The sequence below is a fragment of the Clytia hemisphaerica genome, unplaced genomic scaffold (assembly GCF_902728285.1).
Source record: "Clytia hemisphaerica strain Z4C2 unplaced genomic scaffold, Clytia hemisphaerica genome assembly, whole genome shotgun sequence".
Classification (NCBI taxonomy): Eukaryota; Metazoa; Cnidaria; class Hydrozoa; order Leptothecata; family Clytiidae; genus Clytia; species Clytia hemisphaerica.
Window position 1 is genome coordinate 8,464 of NW_027104122.1, and position 17,409 is coordinate 25,872.

The following is a 17,409-nucleotide window of genomic DNA, read 5'->3' on the forward strand; positions in this document are numbered from 1 at the left end:
CATCTTGGATTTTCAGCATGCTTAGGTTAGGTCATCTGGACTTAGATTTTCTCAAACATTTTCAATATTTATTTTTCTAATCAATTCAATTTCAAGACTTAACTTTGTCAATCAAATTTATTTCATTTAAATCAATCAATCAAATACTTATTAGTTTATCATATTTCATTTTCAGTTTGAACATACGTCAATCAACGTTACAAATACCTGTCGTCTGAATTATTGACCCCCTCAACCGCTCTTGGGTAGTCTCAGTCATCATTTCGACCCTCATATAACAACATTCAAACAGCATATGTTCACCTATGACTACACGACCAAGGCGTTCAACACGTAAAGACATTCACTACTCCATGTTCAACAACACAGGACGTATTGTCGAGAAAATTGATTCATCAGTTGGAGATCACAACCTATCTTCAAATTATCAAACCATCATGACTGATCAGAGTCCAACAAAGGAAGAGATACTTCACCATGTCAACTCCACAGCACTCATCACTGATGTACTTACCGGATTAGAGGAACTTACCGATATCATGAATGAACACAATATCAGTACAAGCTCAGACTCTGATAACAATGAAACAATACAATCACTCAAAGATCTTCGTCGTGACATCCGCCATCATATGAACCAACTAAAAGTCCTCAATCCAGAAGTTCATGACGTTCACTCTAAAACCTATGATTCAACCATAAAGGAAGTCGGTGAGTTCATTATTGAATGCAAAAATCACAAGACAAATCATCAGGCTCAAATGGAGAAGGCATTGGGTGATCAAACCAAGTTACAAGAAAAATCACAGCAATTTATTGTTGATGACACAAACATTCTTCTGAACAGACTTGAAGTGATTTTCAACCAGAATCTTAACGTGATGTCCGACACAGAAATTCTTCATCTCAAATCACAGCTATCGGATCACGACAAATCATTACGAGTTATTTCCGAAAAATACCAAGAATTCTCAAAACACCATCAGCCACCGGGAATTGGAATCTCAAATATCAGAAATTGGTGAGAAGTACATTGAGTTGAGCAACCTAAAAGGAACCTTTATCGATCACCTCAATGAACAGTTTGCAGATCGAGAGATTGAAAAGTACAAATCTTTCAAAGAATCCAACCTCAACATCAAGATTGAAAAATTTTCAGGGTATGAATCAATAGACATTTATACGTTCAGATCAAATTTTGAGAAAGTTCATCTACGAAATACGCCAAAGAAACTCTTACCTGATTACTTATAAACAATCATTTATCTGAACCTGCCTTATCACTTGTTAAAGGCTTAAACTGACATTGAAATTATCTGGAATCGCCTAGTTGAAGCTTATGGCAACTCCAAATGCTTGTATCTCGTAAACTTGCTGGACATAAGAAGTTGGATCCAATCAAAACCAGACACGATCCTGCCAAAATCTTACGAACTATCACTGGACTGATCAAAGTACTGAGAGACTTAATTTCTCTTGCTGAGCAACATAAAATTGAAAATCAACTTTACTACGGCGATTGTTTGGATCAAGTGTACCAACTCTTGGACGACACCAGATTGGACAAATGGCTAGCAACAATCTGTGAGGAAGAGATCACTGAGAAACAAAAGTGGTCAAATCTCATCATCTTCCTGGAGAAGGACGTCAAACTTCTCCAGCAAAAGCAACTCATCAAAACTCCCAACCAACAAAGACGATAAAGATGGCAAGTCAAAATCAGGCAAATCAGGATATGGAAGTCATCATGTCCCACCAAGTCAAGACCCTGAACCAGCTTGCTACTTCTGCGACGGCAAATGTCCATCTGAGGCATATTCAAACAAGAGACCATGGGGGAAGATGGTAACTCAATAATTTTGCCTGTAAACAATTTGTCGACAATACTCCACGTGAACGACTGTCAACTCTGAAGCGCAAAGGATTGTGCTTCCAATGTCTACTACCCGGAGCAAAATTGTCAGAAGGCAAACACAGAGATGGAAGGTGTCAATATGAATTTGTCTGCAAGCACCCAAGTCATTCATCATGGACTGTTAAGAAGCACCTATTAGTCTGTGATGATCACAAAGATACAGATGACAATCAACTCTTCTTCAACGTTTTAAAGACAAATTCATCAATCGAAATCAACAGCTTCCAACCTTCGTCAAGGAGATCAAAGTCTCATTTCACACTGACTGTCACATCAATGCCATGCCATCTGACAACATCCATCATTCAAGCCCTGGCATCTACCTATTGCAACAAATTTTGGTCAACAATCAGAAGTTCACAGTATTCTTCGACAATGGCTGCAGTGACTTTGTCATTCGAAAATCTGCAGTCAACCGATTAGGATCATATGCTACCCAAATCTTCAGTGGAAGTGTCAACATTGGTGGTGTGGGTGGAACATCAACTCAATCCTCACATGGCATCTATCTTGTCAACCTACCTCTACACGATGGTGACATGATCCCGATGAGAGGTATAATGCCTTGATCAGATTACGCAAACATTTCCAGTGTATCCTCTCACACCAGCAATATCAGATCTACAAAGAGCCTACTCAACAACTGGTGATGTATCAAAACTCCCATCGCTTCCACAATCCATTGGCGGAGACGTCGACATCATGATTGGCGTCAGGTACTTGAATGTCCATCCCAAACTCATCTTCCAAATGTCAACTGGCTTATCAGTATTCGAATCTGTTTTCAATGGTCCAGACGGTAGAGGTGTACTTGGTGGTCCACATTCATCATTTGACGAGATCCACAAGAAGCATTACAACACACTCTTCAATCTGAGGTTACCAATGCTGACCTACTTTGCATCCCTATCATTCATTGGTCACGGTAATGACAAATTCGACATCAACCCAGAAGTCCAATCACATCACATGTTCGATCTTGCAGAGAAGACAGGTAGTGAAATTCTATACCGATGCGTTAACTGTCGGAACTGCAAGGATTGCAAGAGCCACGGTGCAACCGAGAATATCAGCATCAAAGAAGAGGTGGAGCAGCACCTCATTGCCAAGTCGATTCACATCAATGAAGAAACAAACATCATCACAGCAAAACTTCCATTCACTCACAACCCGGATGTAAAGCTTGCACCCAATAAAGACAAAGCCTTGAAAGTATATCAACAACAATTACGCAAACTCGACAGGAAGGAGAACCTCAAAGACAAGGAGGATATCATCAACTCCGAAAAGAAGTTACAAAATCTCGGATTTGTCGATTATGTACGCAATTTGCCAAATGACATTCAACGTCAACTTCAGATTCAGACGAAGCATTTCATCCCATGGCGAGCGGTATGGAAGCCAGGATCAGTCAGCACCCCATGCCGAGTCGTATTTGACGCTTCATCACAGACATCAACCGGCTTCAGTTTAAACGACATCATTGCAAAGGGTCGCAACAACATGAACCTTCTCCAAGAAATCGCTATTCGCTTCTTGATCCACAGAGCTGCATTCACCACAGATGTATCCAAGATGTACAACACTGTCAAATTGTGTGAAGAACACTGGTGTTATCAACGATACATATGGCAAGAGGAGCTTGATCCACAAAGAATACCAGAGGAAAGGTGATAAAGACTTTTAATTTACGGTGTTCGATCCGCAGGGAATCAATCTGAATATGCCCTCCGAGAAATTGCCAGACTATCACAAGACCTGTATCCAGAGGCATCCAAGATCATTCTCAATGATACATATGTAGATGATTGCGTCAGTGGAGAAGATTCAATCGAACTTGCACGTCAACGCTCTCAGGAGCTCGAACAAGTCGTCAACAAAGGTGGATTCAAGTTAAAAGGTATCGTCATCTCAGGAGAAGATCCACCGGAGACAATGAGTGAAGATCAACAGAGTGTAACCGTTGCAGGAATGAAGTGGTTTCCAAAGCAAGATGTCATCTCATTGAACATTGGGGAAATGAACTTTGCTCCAAAGAGAAGAGGAAAGAAATCAGCATCATCAACCAACATCATCCCTGACAAGCTAACAAGACGTCACTGCGCATCAAAAGTCGGGGAAGTTTTCGATCTTCTTGGAAGAGTTACTCCCATAACCGCACAGTTCAAGCTTGATCTTCATGACCTTGTTATCCAAAAGTTCGACTGGGACGATGTGCTTCCTGATCACCTTCGCAAACTTTGGATCAACAATTTTGAGATGATGCAAGAAATCAACCAACTTAAATATCAAAGGACAATCGTACCACCTGATGCTATCAACCTTGAAGTTGAGACCCTGGACTTTGCTGATGCAAGCCAATCCCTTGTATGTGTCGCAATTTATGCAAGATTCAAGCGCCAATCCGGAACCTACTCATCTCAACTCGTTTTGTCGCGATCACGGATTGTCCCAGAAGGAATGTCTCAACCACGCGCAGAGTTATATGCTGCCTTACTGAATTCACACACTGGCGAAGTTGTCCGAAAATCACTTGAGAATTGGCACCAATCTGCAATCAAATTTTGCGATAGCCAAATCGTTCTTCACTGGCTCAGCAATGACAAAAAGACGTTGAAACAATGGGTTCGTAGCCGAGTTATCGAAAGTTTACGTTTCACACAATCCAATCAATGGTTCTACGTTCAAAGTGATCATATGATTGCAGATATTGGCACTAGAAGAGGACCTTCAATCCCTGATGTCGATAATGATTCTCGTTGGTTCAAAGGAGATCCTTGGATGAAACTCAACTATTCGGAAATGCCAATCGTCAAGATTTCCGATATCAAGATGTCCAAATCTGAAGAGTCTCAAGCAGCCGTAGAAAAATTTATCACTCTGAGGTTCATCACTCCAAGCAGTCAAATCAATTATAAGGATCATGGATGAAGTTAACAAAACGTCTGGAATTCAGCAACTACCTGATATCACCGCTCAAGTATCAGTTTCAAAAAGTCGTGAACATCATGGCAATCATCTTCAAATATTTCAGAGCATTGAGGAAAAGAAGAAAATCACCAACCAATTCACCACTTCCTCTCAAAGCTGATTCATCATTTGTCTTCCTAGTTGAGGAGGACATAACATCTGCAAAGAATTATTTCTTCCGAAAAGCCACCCAAGAGATCAAGAAGTTTTCTACCATCAAAAGGAATCAAGGACATCACATCAGAGCAACACGGTTATCCTGAAGTACACCGGTCGGATTCTTGACACTAATGACATCACAATTGTTGGCAGATTTACCAATTCAATGAGAGACTTATCTTCATCAACATTCCGTGTACCTGTTTTGGACAAATTCTCACCAGTAGCAGTAGCAATTGTCAACAACATCCATTGGTATCACATCACCGCAAAACACTCCGGTGTGGAAACTACTCTACGATTTGTTCATCTTCAAGCCTACATCATTGAGGGACGGTCACTTGTGAAGATGGTACGCAGATCATGTCAAAGATGTCGCTATCTGTTGAAAAGAGCCGTAGATGTTGCAATGGCACCGGTCTCCAGACACAATCTCACCATTGCCCCCGCCTTCTATTCAACTCAAGTTGATCTTTGTGGACCATTCGATTCATACTCAGCACACCACAAACGCACTACAGTCAAGATATGGCTTCTCGTTTTCTGCTGTGCCACAACTTCAACAACAAACATAAAAGTTATGGACGATTACAGCACTCAGTCGTTCATCCTTGGCTTCACAAGATTTTCATGTGAAGTAGGATATCCGAAAACCCTACTTTGCGACGCTGGTAGTCAACTCATTAGAGGCTGTCAAGACATGCGGTTCAGCTATCTCGACGTCAAACATCAACTCTTCATCAGTAATCAAGTTGATTTCGAAGTTTGTTCTGTTGGTGCTCATAACGAACACGGCAAAGTTGAACGAAAGATCCGTGAAATCAATTCATCCATCAATGTTGCACACCGACAAAAGTTATCTACACTTCAGTGGGAGACACTTGCTTCCTCTATCGCCAACAGCATCAATAATATGCCCTTAGCCATCAAGGGTACAATCGGAGATCTGGAAAACCTCGATATTCTAACGCCAAATCGCCTCAAGCTTGGTCGAAACAATGAAAGATCACCAGTTGAACCAGTTCAGCTTGTAAGCAATCCGAGCAAGCTTGTTGATGAAAATTGTAAGATATTCAGTTCATGGTTTGAGAATTGGCTTTTGTCACACGTTCCAAAATTACTGAAACAGGAGAAATGGTTTACTACGAGTCATGAAATCAAGATTGGAGATATTGTTTTATTTTTGAAAAATGATTCGAAAATATCTTCAACGTATCAGTATGGAAAGGTTGTTAATGTTGAATTTAGTTCCGATGGTTTGGCTCGTCATGCTAGTGTACGTTATATGAATGCTAATGAGAAAGTATTTCGTGAGACACGTCGTTCCACACGAAATTTAGTTATCATCAATCATGTCGATGAAGTTGATTTGTTTTATGAATTGGGAAAGAACACTTTAAAGAACTTTTCAAAAATCAAATAAAATTTTTTTTTGTCTTTATGGGGGGAGTGTAGAAAAATCAGTCAATTTTCATATTATATAATTCACACAAAAAATTTATTCAGGTTATTTTCATTTCATTAAATTTATCATATTTGTTCAATGCAGGTCATTTTGTCAATGTTTACATTTTATACTCAATGTAGGTCATTTTTGTCAATGTTTACATTCTATACTCAATGTAGGTCATTTGGTAATGTTTATTTTCAATGTAGGTCTGTATTTTATACATTGTTTACATTTCTACCATTTTGATGAGTCATCACTTTTTGGTGTCCAGTCCACATGAGGCTAGACTAGGGCTTGCATGCTTCTTCATGTCATTCACAATCAAGCTCACAAGGAGTAAGGAGCTCAAATTAAAACTCAAATTTTTTCAATATGGTCAACATTCAATACTTTCAATAGTCAAGTTCAGACTTTGAAATTCAGACAAAAATTCACAATGCTTTCATGCTGGCAGGCTGGTAGGTTTTGCTTTCTTGTTTTGCTTTTCTTTCTGCCTTTTGCTTTTTGCCTGTCAGTTGTGGCCATTTGTTTTCATAGCATGCTTTGGCGGCCATCTTGGATTTTCAGCATGCTTAGGTTAGGTCATCTGGACTTAGATTTTCTCAAACATTTTCAATATTTATTTTTCTAATCAATTCAATTTCAAGACTTAACTTTGTCAATCAAATTTATTTCATTTAAATCAATCAATCAAATACTTATTAGTTTATCATATTTCATTTTCAGTTTGAACATACGTCAATCAACGTTACAAATACCGGTCGTCTGAATCATTGACCCCCTCAACCGCCCTTGGGTAGTCTCAGTTATCATTTCGACCCTCATATACCAACTATCGATACCAACTATCAATACCAACTATCGATACCAACTATCGATGCCAACTATCGATACCAACTATCGATACCAACTATCGATACCAACTATCGATACCAACTATCGATACCAACTATCGATACCAACTATCGATACCAACTATCGATACCACTATCAATACCAACTATCGATACCAACTATCGATACAACGATCGATACCAACTATCATGCCAACTATCAATACCAACTATCACGATACCAACTATCGATACCAACTATCGATACCAACTATCGATACCAACTATCGATACCAACTATCGATACCAACTATCGATACCAACTATCGATACCAACTATCGATACCAACTATCGATACCAACTATCGATGCCAACTATCGATGCCAACTATCGATACCAACTATCGATACCAACTATCAATACCAACTATCGATACCAACTATCGATACCAACTATCGATACCAACTATCNTTTGTTGTCAACAGTTTTTAAAAGACACAATGGAACCTACCAAATCAATATCCATACTTGGTAGAAATCTTTTTGCAGAACTAGTTAAAATTTGCCAGGAATCGATTTGATTTTTATAAAATTCCAGTTAACAGTGACGTTAAAAAAAACTAACTTTACCTGAGATTGTTCAGATGAACTATTATTTTTATTTGCAGGTGCTGCATTGAAAACATCATCAGAACTGCTCAGCTTCAGTCTTTTGCTCAATTTAGCAATATCTAGGAAGAAATAAAAAAAAGAAAAATACATAACTGAAGTTTATATCTGTCATTTTTTATATGTTTTCATTATAACTGTCTTGCGACTGTCTTATTCACCAAACTTAAAATGTGAGGGATTTTTCTTACTTAGTTTTTGCAAAAGAACACAATTGAGAGCATTGTAAAATCATAACATACAAAAAGTAAATACCTTGATCTTTTTGCTCTAGCAATTCAAGATTTTTGTTTTGACTTGCGACAGCTCTTTCTAGTTCCATCTTGAGTTTTGCAACACTATTGTTCTCTTTATCCAGAGAACTCTTCATTTTTGACAACTGGCCATCCAAACAACTTATCCTGTTATCTTTAGTACTAAGTTCGTGCAAGACCTAGACAAAGGAACAAAGTAAATTAATAAAGTTTTAAGCTCCTAGGAAATGTTTGAAATGATTTGGCAAGAGAACCAAGCAGGGAAAATTCAAAAAGACTAGACATTGGGAATCCCTTTAAACGAAATTTAGTCAAAGATTCTTGTAGGGCAACTTTTCTTCAAACACTTTTCTTGAATTTCTCATTATATTTGGCGGGGCAACGAAAGGATGATGTACTTATTTTTTCTAGATTTCCTCAACTCAATTAAATAATTTGACTGCCTATACAGTCTCAATACTTAGAAACTACTGGAGCTAATTGAACATTAGTGTCTTTACCTTATCATGACTAACACTAATGCTTCGTATTTGTTCCTCCAAGCCATGAATTTCTTTCTTTAAATTGGCAGCCTCAGCTTTTTCTTGGTCTGTTTTCTTTCTTTGGTGCTCATTTGATGCTTCCAACGATTCAATTTTAAATTTCTTCTGTTGTTGATCTTTCTGTAGTTGTTCTATGTTTTTTTCCATTGCATTGATCTTTTGAACAGCAACATGCGGAAGGTTATTCTTCCATTCATCTTGAGCCCAACTCATGATTCAAACGGATCAATACTATTGAACCTAAGACATGTACATGAAAAAATAAGGGGATTATCAGAGTAACATAAACATAAAGAGATTACCAGACAGAACTTTAAAAAATCAGGGTTGGGTTTTTGTTTGACATAAAAATGTCAGAGAATTTGGGATAAAGTAACCTACAATGCAGTAAGGCATCCACAATTTTTAATAAAGCAAGAGGTCCAAAAATGATAAGCTCCGCTGGGGGTTCTGATTTTTACTATAGAAAAGAAAGTGAAAAGTGCTATATAATAATCATTTTAGGCATAATGGCAGAAGTGTTGCAAATCACAATTTTTCAGTTTGGTTTATAAGTTTAGCAGGATTCATCAAAAAAGATAGCATTTTGTTGACAATCTAACTCTAGCATCGAATTCCCCCTTTCTTCAGAAAATTGAAGATTTAATCTCAAGCATTAATCTCAATCTAAGATTTTCAGTCCGAAACCACATTTTTTGCTATTTTAAATAGGTTTTCTAAGGGAATAAAAGGAGTTTATTTTAGGAAGTGTCTTCATGCTAAGTCAGATAAATTAAAGCTACTTTTTTGCACAAGGATATCCTGCAAACAAGTGAAAGATTGAAAGTTGTATTGAGGTGTGACATCACATTCTAGTGCTTTTGTAAATAAAAAAATAGCAAAGTTGATTTCGAGCAAATTTACAATAGAATGTTTTGAATAAGATAGAAAATGTTCTATTTATTATAAACATAAAAACATTCAAAAAAGTATCAGTAAATTCCCTTTATTGGAGGAATGTTTCTTTACTCAATTTATTTTCATTTTTTCAAAACCTTTATTCTAATCTTGTCGCACTCAACACTGCTCAACAATCTGTGTTTCGAGATCTGCAAAAATAACATACCACGCAGAACACAAAACGAAGGCAAAAGAAGATCCAAAGTTCAAAGGTATCGTCGAACCTTAACCAAAAGGCAAAGAAAAATTACAAAAAAAGCTTTTACACAGTAACTTGCAAAACAGAAAGGTAAAAATCAAAGAGGAGTTGCTACAAATTGAGACATGGCTCGCACCCCCCCCCCCCGCCTGAACGGGGGGAGCTACACCTAAAATTTGCCTTTTAAGAGGTTTTCATGCAAAGTGTGATCTGATCCTTAAAATGCAAAAATGAAGACATTCTATTGCATTCTCTAAAAATGCACACACATGTAAATAGAGCTTTGTGAATGCCATAAAATTGTTCCCCTATACTGGGACCTAAAATTTTATCAGGCTGGGGGACCATATTCTCAGGGGGGGACCTAAATTTGGCGGGGGGACCTAGAACCCCAGTTGGAGCCATGTGAGAAAAAGCTGCAAAATCTTTCAAAGACTCAAAGCAATTTGCTGAAAATAAAACAATTGCATCTATTAAAAAGAATTCCAAGTATTTCTTTGCATACACCCGCAAGAAAGCAACAGCAAAGACCAACATTGGACCACTGATAGACAACAATGGAAAACTTATAAAGAAAAATAAAAAATGACTGACATCCTTTCGAAACAATACTCTAAAGTATTCAGTCATAATGAAATAATGAAAGCCATCAATGAGCTATCTCCATCCTAGCTGCTGGTCCACATGACTTCACAGCTATATTTCTGAAGCATTGAAAAGAGGAATTAGCTTTCCCACTGTGCCATCTATGGAAAACAAACCTCGAAAAAGGAATTGTTCCTACAAAACTAAAGAAATCAACTATCACCCCAATCTACAAAGGGGGTAAAATCTGTACTGTAATAGGGTTATAGAATCCATCCTGAGAGACAGACAACAAACATTAATGGTGAATAGACCTTTTTGCCTTTCCATCCGTCATCTTGAATTGTATGCAAAAATAGAGGAAAGAAAAAGCCGTGGTTGGATTTAGTAGGAAAATATGCAAAACATATGCAAGTTTACACAAAGATTAAAAAGAGCATCTTATAAAGAAATATTATAATCATTAGAACAATAAAAGATGGAATTTCTTAATCCAAAAAGAAATATTTACAGAACAACAAAAGCCTTTTAGAAATTTGTTCTTAAAGACATTGCGTATTCTGTTTTCATGCCATTAAAGAATTCCACCAAGACGGAGTACACACATCAAACTTTTAAAACACGCAAACTGAAAGCAGTAATTATGACGTCACACATTCAGCGGGTTCAAATCAATGTTTTGATTTGATCGTCTGACGGTTCTATTCCCAGGAGAATAATTTACCCTCTGCCGAATAAGGAATATTTCTGTCCTTCGCGGGTGATTTTTCAGCTTGAGTTTATGTCTAATGTTATGGCTTTTTCAAGTGCTTGTTCTAAGAGATGAGCAAATTTTATTATTTCTAGTTTTCAAAAGAAGCAAATTTAATCTTTCTTCTACAAGATTACACTTTAATATAATGCCAATTATGCATGTAAGTTTTACATTAATACTTTCTTTTTGTATATGTTTTGCATACTTTCTAAGGTAATTTCACCACGGCAATTCGGCCACCATAATTTTTGCATACAATTCAATATGGCGGATGGAAAGGCAAAAAGGTCTATGGTGTGAAATCAAACCAACAGTGGTACGGCTATGGGCTGAGAGTTTGAATTTCCCAGATCTTAATAAACAATTGAAAACATAGCCAATCAAATTTTGTTATTCTATTGCGGGTTACCATATTGCATATTGAGCCATTCCAGAAAATTTTTGTTTTACCCTACGTCGAAAGATGTGCATTTTTTGATAGACCTTTTCGCGTTTCCATCCGCCATCTTGAATTGTACCGGGTGATCCACGAAAAAGTTCAGACGTTTCCTGACGTCTTGAGGCCGAACAAATGTCCCAAAGTGCTTGGAGTTTTGATATTTAGAAAGTAGATATCCAAATTTAAAATTTGAGCCATCACTTTTTAAATTTGACCAACTTGTTCTCTACTTATGAGCTTTTAAAGTCAAAATTCACTTGCAAAATTCACATGCATAATTGACATTATATTAAAGTGTAATCTTGTAGAAGAAAGATTAAATTTGCTTCTTTTGAAAACTAGAAATAATCAAATTCGAACAAGCACTTCAAAAAACCATAACATTAGACATAAACTTACTTATTTTGTGATACTTCATTATTGATTATGTACTTTATGGTACTCATCCAATTTGTTGAATCTGATGATTGATCATTACTGTTGTACTGTTAGAGTCAGCTCTCCTGAAGTTGAAATAATTAGGAAGCAGCGGTTCGTCTGGCAGTGTACTGAGGAATTGGTCAAGATGCTGTTTAAAAGTTTGTTTGGTACAGTTTGTGAGGTTTCTAAGAGATTTTGGAAGAGCATTGAAGAGCCTTGGTCCTTCTTGTGAGAGACAATCCCTCCAGATATTTTTATGTTTGACATTTATACAGTAGCTTTCAAATTGCATTTTCTACCCAGTCTCTGATTTGTGTAGGAATGCACGCCGCCTCGTCATTGTAGTTGAAATTGGGGGCAATGTCTTCTAGTATGCACCCCGTGTAAATGATTCTGTACCTGTCTCTTCTTCTTTCTAGACTGTATATAGATTTTCAGTTGGTTCAATTTTCCCAATAGTTTAAGTGGCTCAACGAGTGGATCCCGTTCAGGAATGATTTTTGTAGCAGCTCTAGTTCTTGAATGAGACATCTCTTTGATGGAGACCATAGTTGAAAAATCACCTGCGAAGGTACAAAAATAATCCTTATTCGGCTGACGGTAAATTATTCTCCCTGGGAATAGAACCATCAAATGATCAAATCAAAACATTGATCTGAACCCGCTGAATGTGTGACGTCATACAGTAATTACTGCTTTCAGTTTGCATGTTTTGAAAATTGATGTGTGTACTCTGTCTTCGTGGAATTTTTTAATGGCATGAAAACAGAATATGCTATGTCTTTAAGAACAAATTTCTAAAAGGCTTTCGTTGTTCTGTAAATATTTCTTTTTGGATTACTGTAAGAAATTCCATCTTTTAGTGTTCTACTGTAACTTGGTCTAATGTCGACATCCCTCGTCTAAATTCGACACCCTTTTCTAGAGCTGAAAATAATAGAAAGGTCGAAACTATTTTTCTTTGCTTAGTCAGTGTAGACCTAAAGCTCTAAACCAGCATCTAATAACATGAAAACCAGAATATGATTCTTCAATGGGAATCAAAACTATAAAGTGCACTTACAAACATCAATTTGTCAGATCTAACAAAATTAATAACTGCACTGTCATCATTGACAATAAACCAAACGATTTTCTGTTAAGAGCCTTGTAAACATTCCAACAACTTCCATCGAAATGATCTATCACAGCTCAGTCTACCATTTTTAGCGCGGTCGGAGGATTGAGCCGAGAACGCTCCGCAAACTCCTGCGCGAGTGAAAAACTTCAATCTGTCAATCATTTTCTCAAGCAAAGAGTACGCGAAGCTTTACCACTGCGGGTCATCAATGGATAAGATTCAATTATCATTATCCCTTTATTTTCATTCCTAGAACTTTTGCAAAAAAAAGGAAAAATAGAAAAGTTGTATTTTTTACTGCTCTATTCACATGTACTGAATTTGAAAGATCTTCTATGTGGCATTTTTTTGGAAACTTCAAAAAACTGATTTTTGTCCCGCCTTTTCGGGACTTTGGCTTAAGTGCTTGAGTGCAGCATAGGGTACAAAGTCCAAAGATGTGTTTCCCGTAATTTTTGTGTGAAGAGTTAGGTCTACACTGTTAGTGGTAAGACAGGAAAAATTCTTTTTCAATCACCAATTGCAACCTTCATATTATTCCTATCTCTAAAGAAGGGTGTCGAAATTAGAAGACGGATGTCGAGATTAGACCAACTTACGGTAATGATTATAATATTTCTTTATAAGATGCTTTGTTGGCTTTTTAATTGGTCGTGGCTTCTTCGTAAAGACGTAAGACAGATCTGGACTTATTTCGTACTTTCCAGTCTCTTGTTTGTAGTTTTTCTAACTTTCTGGTTCTGTGTGACTTATTTACTATGTTTTCTAACTTACTGAATGACTTACCGACAGATCATCACCAGTGGGATTCGAACCCACTAAATGCAAAGTTCCGATGTTTTGAAACCCAATGCCTTATATACTGCGCCACGGATTCATGCCGAAAGAGCGTTTCTGACGGCTATTCATGGCATGAACCCCCCCCCAGCCCGCAGGGGGGGGGGCTACAACCAAAATCTTCCTGAAAAAGGCTGGGGGCTGGATTTTTTTTCAATTTCAGGGGGTACCTATGATCTATGGGGGTATCTAACTTTTATGCAGTAAGGTCTGGGGGCTTGGGAACTATATTTTATCTTGCTTTTATCTAACTATCATTATTCTTTTTAATTGTAAAAATATACAATTTTTTTCATTTCTTGACATATACTCAAGTCACAGGGGGTACCAATCACAGGGGGTACCTACTAACGTCTGTTGTTTGGGGGTACCTAAAATTCAGGGGGTACCTATTTTCCTAGGGGGTACCTAAACCCCTGGTCCATGCCATGCTATTTATATTGTACAAACTACGGACCAGACTGTATTAAGAGAAAATCACAAAAGAGTGCTTTTTTCGAGCTCCAACCCCTAACCCTAACCCTAACTGATAATAACCAAATTCCTAGCCAATCTGATACGTAAATACACCCAAACCACACCCATACCCAACCCTAACAGGTCGCCTGCAGGTCCTGACACTATTCCCGCATGCCGGATCCGAAAAATAGATACATGTCTTTCGCTTTTACGAAGAAGCCTTCACCTTTTTAATCTTTGTGTAAAAAACTTGCATATGTTTTGCATATTTTCCAACTACTAAATATCCAACCACGGCTTTTTCGTTCCTGTATTTTTGCATACAATTCAAGATGGCGGATGGAAAGGCGAAAAGGTCTATTTATTCTAGCCTCGGAAATAACTTTTTTTTCCAGTGGTGGTTGGAAGTTTCGATAAAAATCCATGTACTTTCGCAAAATGCGTCGAAAATTCCACTCTTTCTTGCCTTTGTTAATTCAATTGCCGTGGAAATTCACATTTTCTTCTCTCACCATGGAAATTTTGAATTTTGGTGAGCAATTTTGCGCTCGGAAATCCTGTGTCTTCCGCCCCCCTTTTACAGAAAAATTCTGGAATGGCCCATTCCAAACCAAATCGCTTCAGTCACTTTACAAAAACTTGCTGGACTGGGACAGACACACAATAAAAATTTCATAGTCACCTGATATATTGAAATATAAATTCTCACCTAAAAACACATCTTGTAAAAATCTTTGAAATTGGCCCTTTCAGACAGAGCCAGACAGCGACAGAAGACAACATCCACCTCAAATAATTCAATAAAGTTTTGTCTTTTCGGATTCGGTTGATTTTCACAAAAATTCGCGCCGCAATTTGAATAATCTTGGTCATACTCACAAAACATTTATCCAATAGATTTTCTCTAAACAATGTCTAGTAAGTGCAGCCCTGATCCGTTGCCGGCGCCGAGATTTGCGGTTTTAGGATGCTACGAGAGCGCTAGATCGAAAATTGCTACCCTGCTGGTCCGAAAAGATGGAGAAAATAGCAGAAAGAAAATAAAGTTTGCTACTACAGTGTTATGACTTAACAAATCATTGTAACAGAGGTTTGAATAGAAGAACAACAATGTTTAAACTTAAAAGGTATATATACATAGTTTCTGTTTTTTGGGCTATGGATTTTAGCCTCCACTGATGCAAGTTTTACCGGAAAAAACTCTTGTCTAATGCTCATTCCGACATTTTAAATTTAACTCTTGTATAATGCTCATTCCGACATTTTAAATTTTCCGGGGGGTTTTGTTGCTTGGAATTGCTTAGGTCAGGATTGCTAGTAACGGCTTTTTGGAATTGCTTAGGTCAGGATTGCTAGTAGTAACGGCTTGTCACTGTGTGTGCCGGGTACGTGCATACTCACTCGGCGCCTTTTGGGCCCCGCAGGGTTGCTAGTAACGGCTCGAATATCAGGTTAAAAAAGGGGTACTGCTACCCATATTATAATAACATTACCGCCGTCTTTTTTGTCATTCTATAAGTATTTCCAAATTTTGTGTTCTGCTGTGCGAGTGTGGCTCAACGGATAGCGCGCTGGGTTTCTGATCAGAAACTCTTTCATTTGGTGGGTTTGAACCCTGGTCGGGTCGATATTTCAAGGTAAGTTAAAACACTTTAGAATAGTCAGAAAACATAGTAAATAAGTTAGAAAAGTCACCAGGGGGTAAGAAAGATCTAAACCTTCATAAACCTTTAATCTAAACCTTCTTCATTGCGAATCTAATAAACATGTTAAAAATTTTGTAAATACTCTTCTTCAACATAATTTGGTACCAACAATTAACAAACCAACACGAGTTACGCGAAAAACTACAACGCTAATTGACAACATTATTACCAATGACTTTTTCGGTAATTTTACAGGAATTATTAAATCAGACGTTTCTGATCATTTTCCAAATTTTCTGATTTGTGAAAAAGATCTCGAACTTCAAAAACCTGAGACAACTAAACGCTTTACTGACAACAAATCGACAAAGGAATTTTGTGACAATCTACGAGCTCTAAACTGGGAACTTGTTACAGAGACTGACCATGCCGAACATTCCTTTCACGCTTTCAATGAAATGTTTACAAGATGTTATAAAAGAACATTTCCAAAGAAAGAGATCACAATTCACCCAAAATCGATCAAATTTCCTTGGATGACACCTGGATTGCTAAAATCTTCTAAGCGTAAACAAAAAGCTATACGACAAGTATTTACGATATAAGACCTTTAAAAATGAAAAGAAATATTTAGCTTACAAAAAGGTTTTTGAAAAGATTAGAAAAAGAGTCAAAAAGAGCTATTACTCAAATCGCATTAACAAATCTCAAGGAAATTCAAAACAAACCTGGAACATCTTAAAAGGTATCATTGGAAAAGCCAATGTGCCTAACAAATTTCCAAAGCAATTAAATTACAAAGATAATATCTACAAAACAAAACGAGATATGGCCGAAATCTTTAATGAATTTTTCTCTTCGATTGGAAAAAACCTTGCATCAAAAATACCGGCATCTAATCGTGATGTCTTGTCTTATCTAGATAGCTATGAAACCTCGATGGAATCTAATCCACTAACTTTTGATGAACTTGACAAAGCTTTTAATTCGCTTCAATCCAACAAAAGTCCAGGGATCGATGAAATTGATGTTAACGTTGTGATAAAAACTTATAATATCATAAAACCTATTCTTTTACATATTTTTGACCTTTCTCTCAAACAAGGAATCTTTCCTAATGATATGAAAATTGCGAAAGTAACTCCAGTTATTTTCAAAAGTGGAGATAAAAACGATCCAGGTAATTATAGACCAATTTCAGTTTTACCATGTTTCTCA

General features: G+C 37.2%; 2 protein-coding genes across 2 annotated transcripts; one reads left to right on the forward strand and one right to left on the reverse strand.

Annotated features, from left to right (window-relative positions):
• Positions 1 to 5,210: 5,210 nt before the first annotated feature.
• Positions 5,211 to 6,467, forward strand: LOC136813557 (uncharacterized). The gene has a single exon (XM_067070062.1). The coding sequence runs from the start codon at positions 5,211 to 5,213 to the stop codon at positions 6,465 to 6,467; it is 1,257 nt and encodes a 418-aa protein (XP_066926163.1).
• A 1,416-nt stretch (positions 6,468 to 7,883) lies between these two features.
• LOC136813558 (centromere protein F-like) lies at positions 7,884 to 15,335 on the reverse strand. Its single transcript, XM_067070063.1, has 4 exons — positions 15,255 to 15,335; positions 8,752 to 9,033; positions 8,253 to 8,430; positions 7,884 to 8,059 (listed from the first exon to the last, which is right to left on the reverse strand). Exons 2-4 carry the CDS (start codon positions 9,004 to 9,006, stop codon positions 7,884 to 7,886), a joined length of 609 nt encoding a protein of 202 aa, XP_066926164.1. The 5' UTR covers positions 9,007 to 9,033; positions 15,255 to 15,335.
• Between the last annotated feature and the right edge of the window lie 2,074 nt (positions 15,336 to 17,409).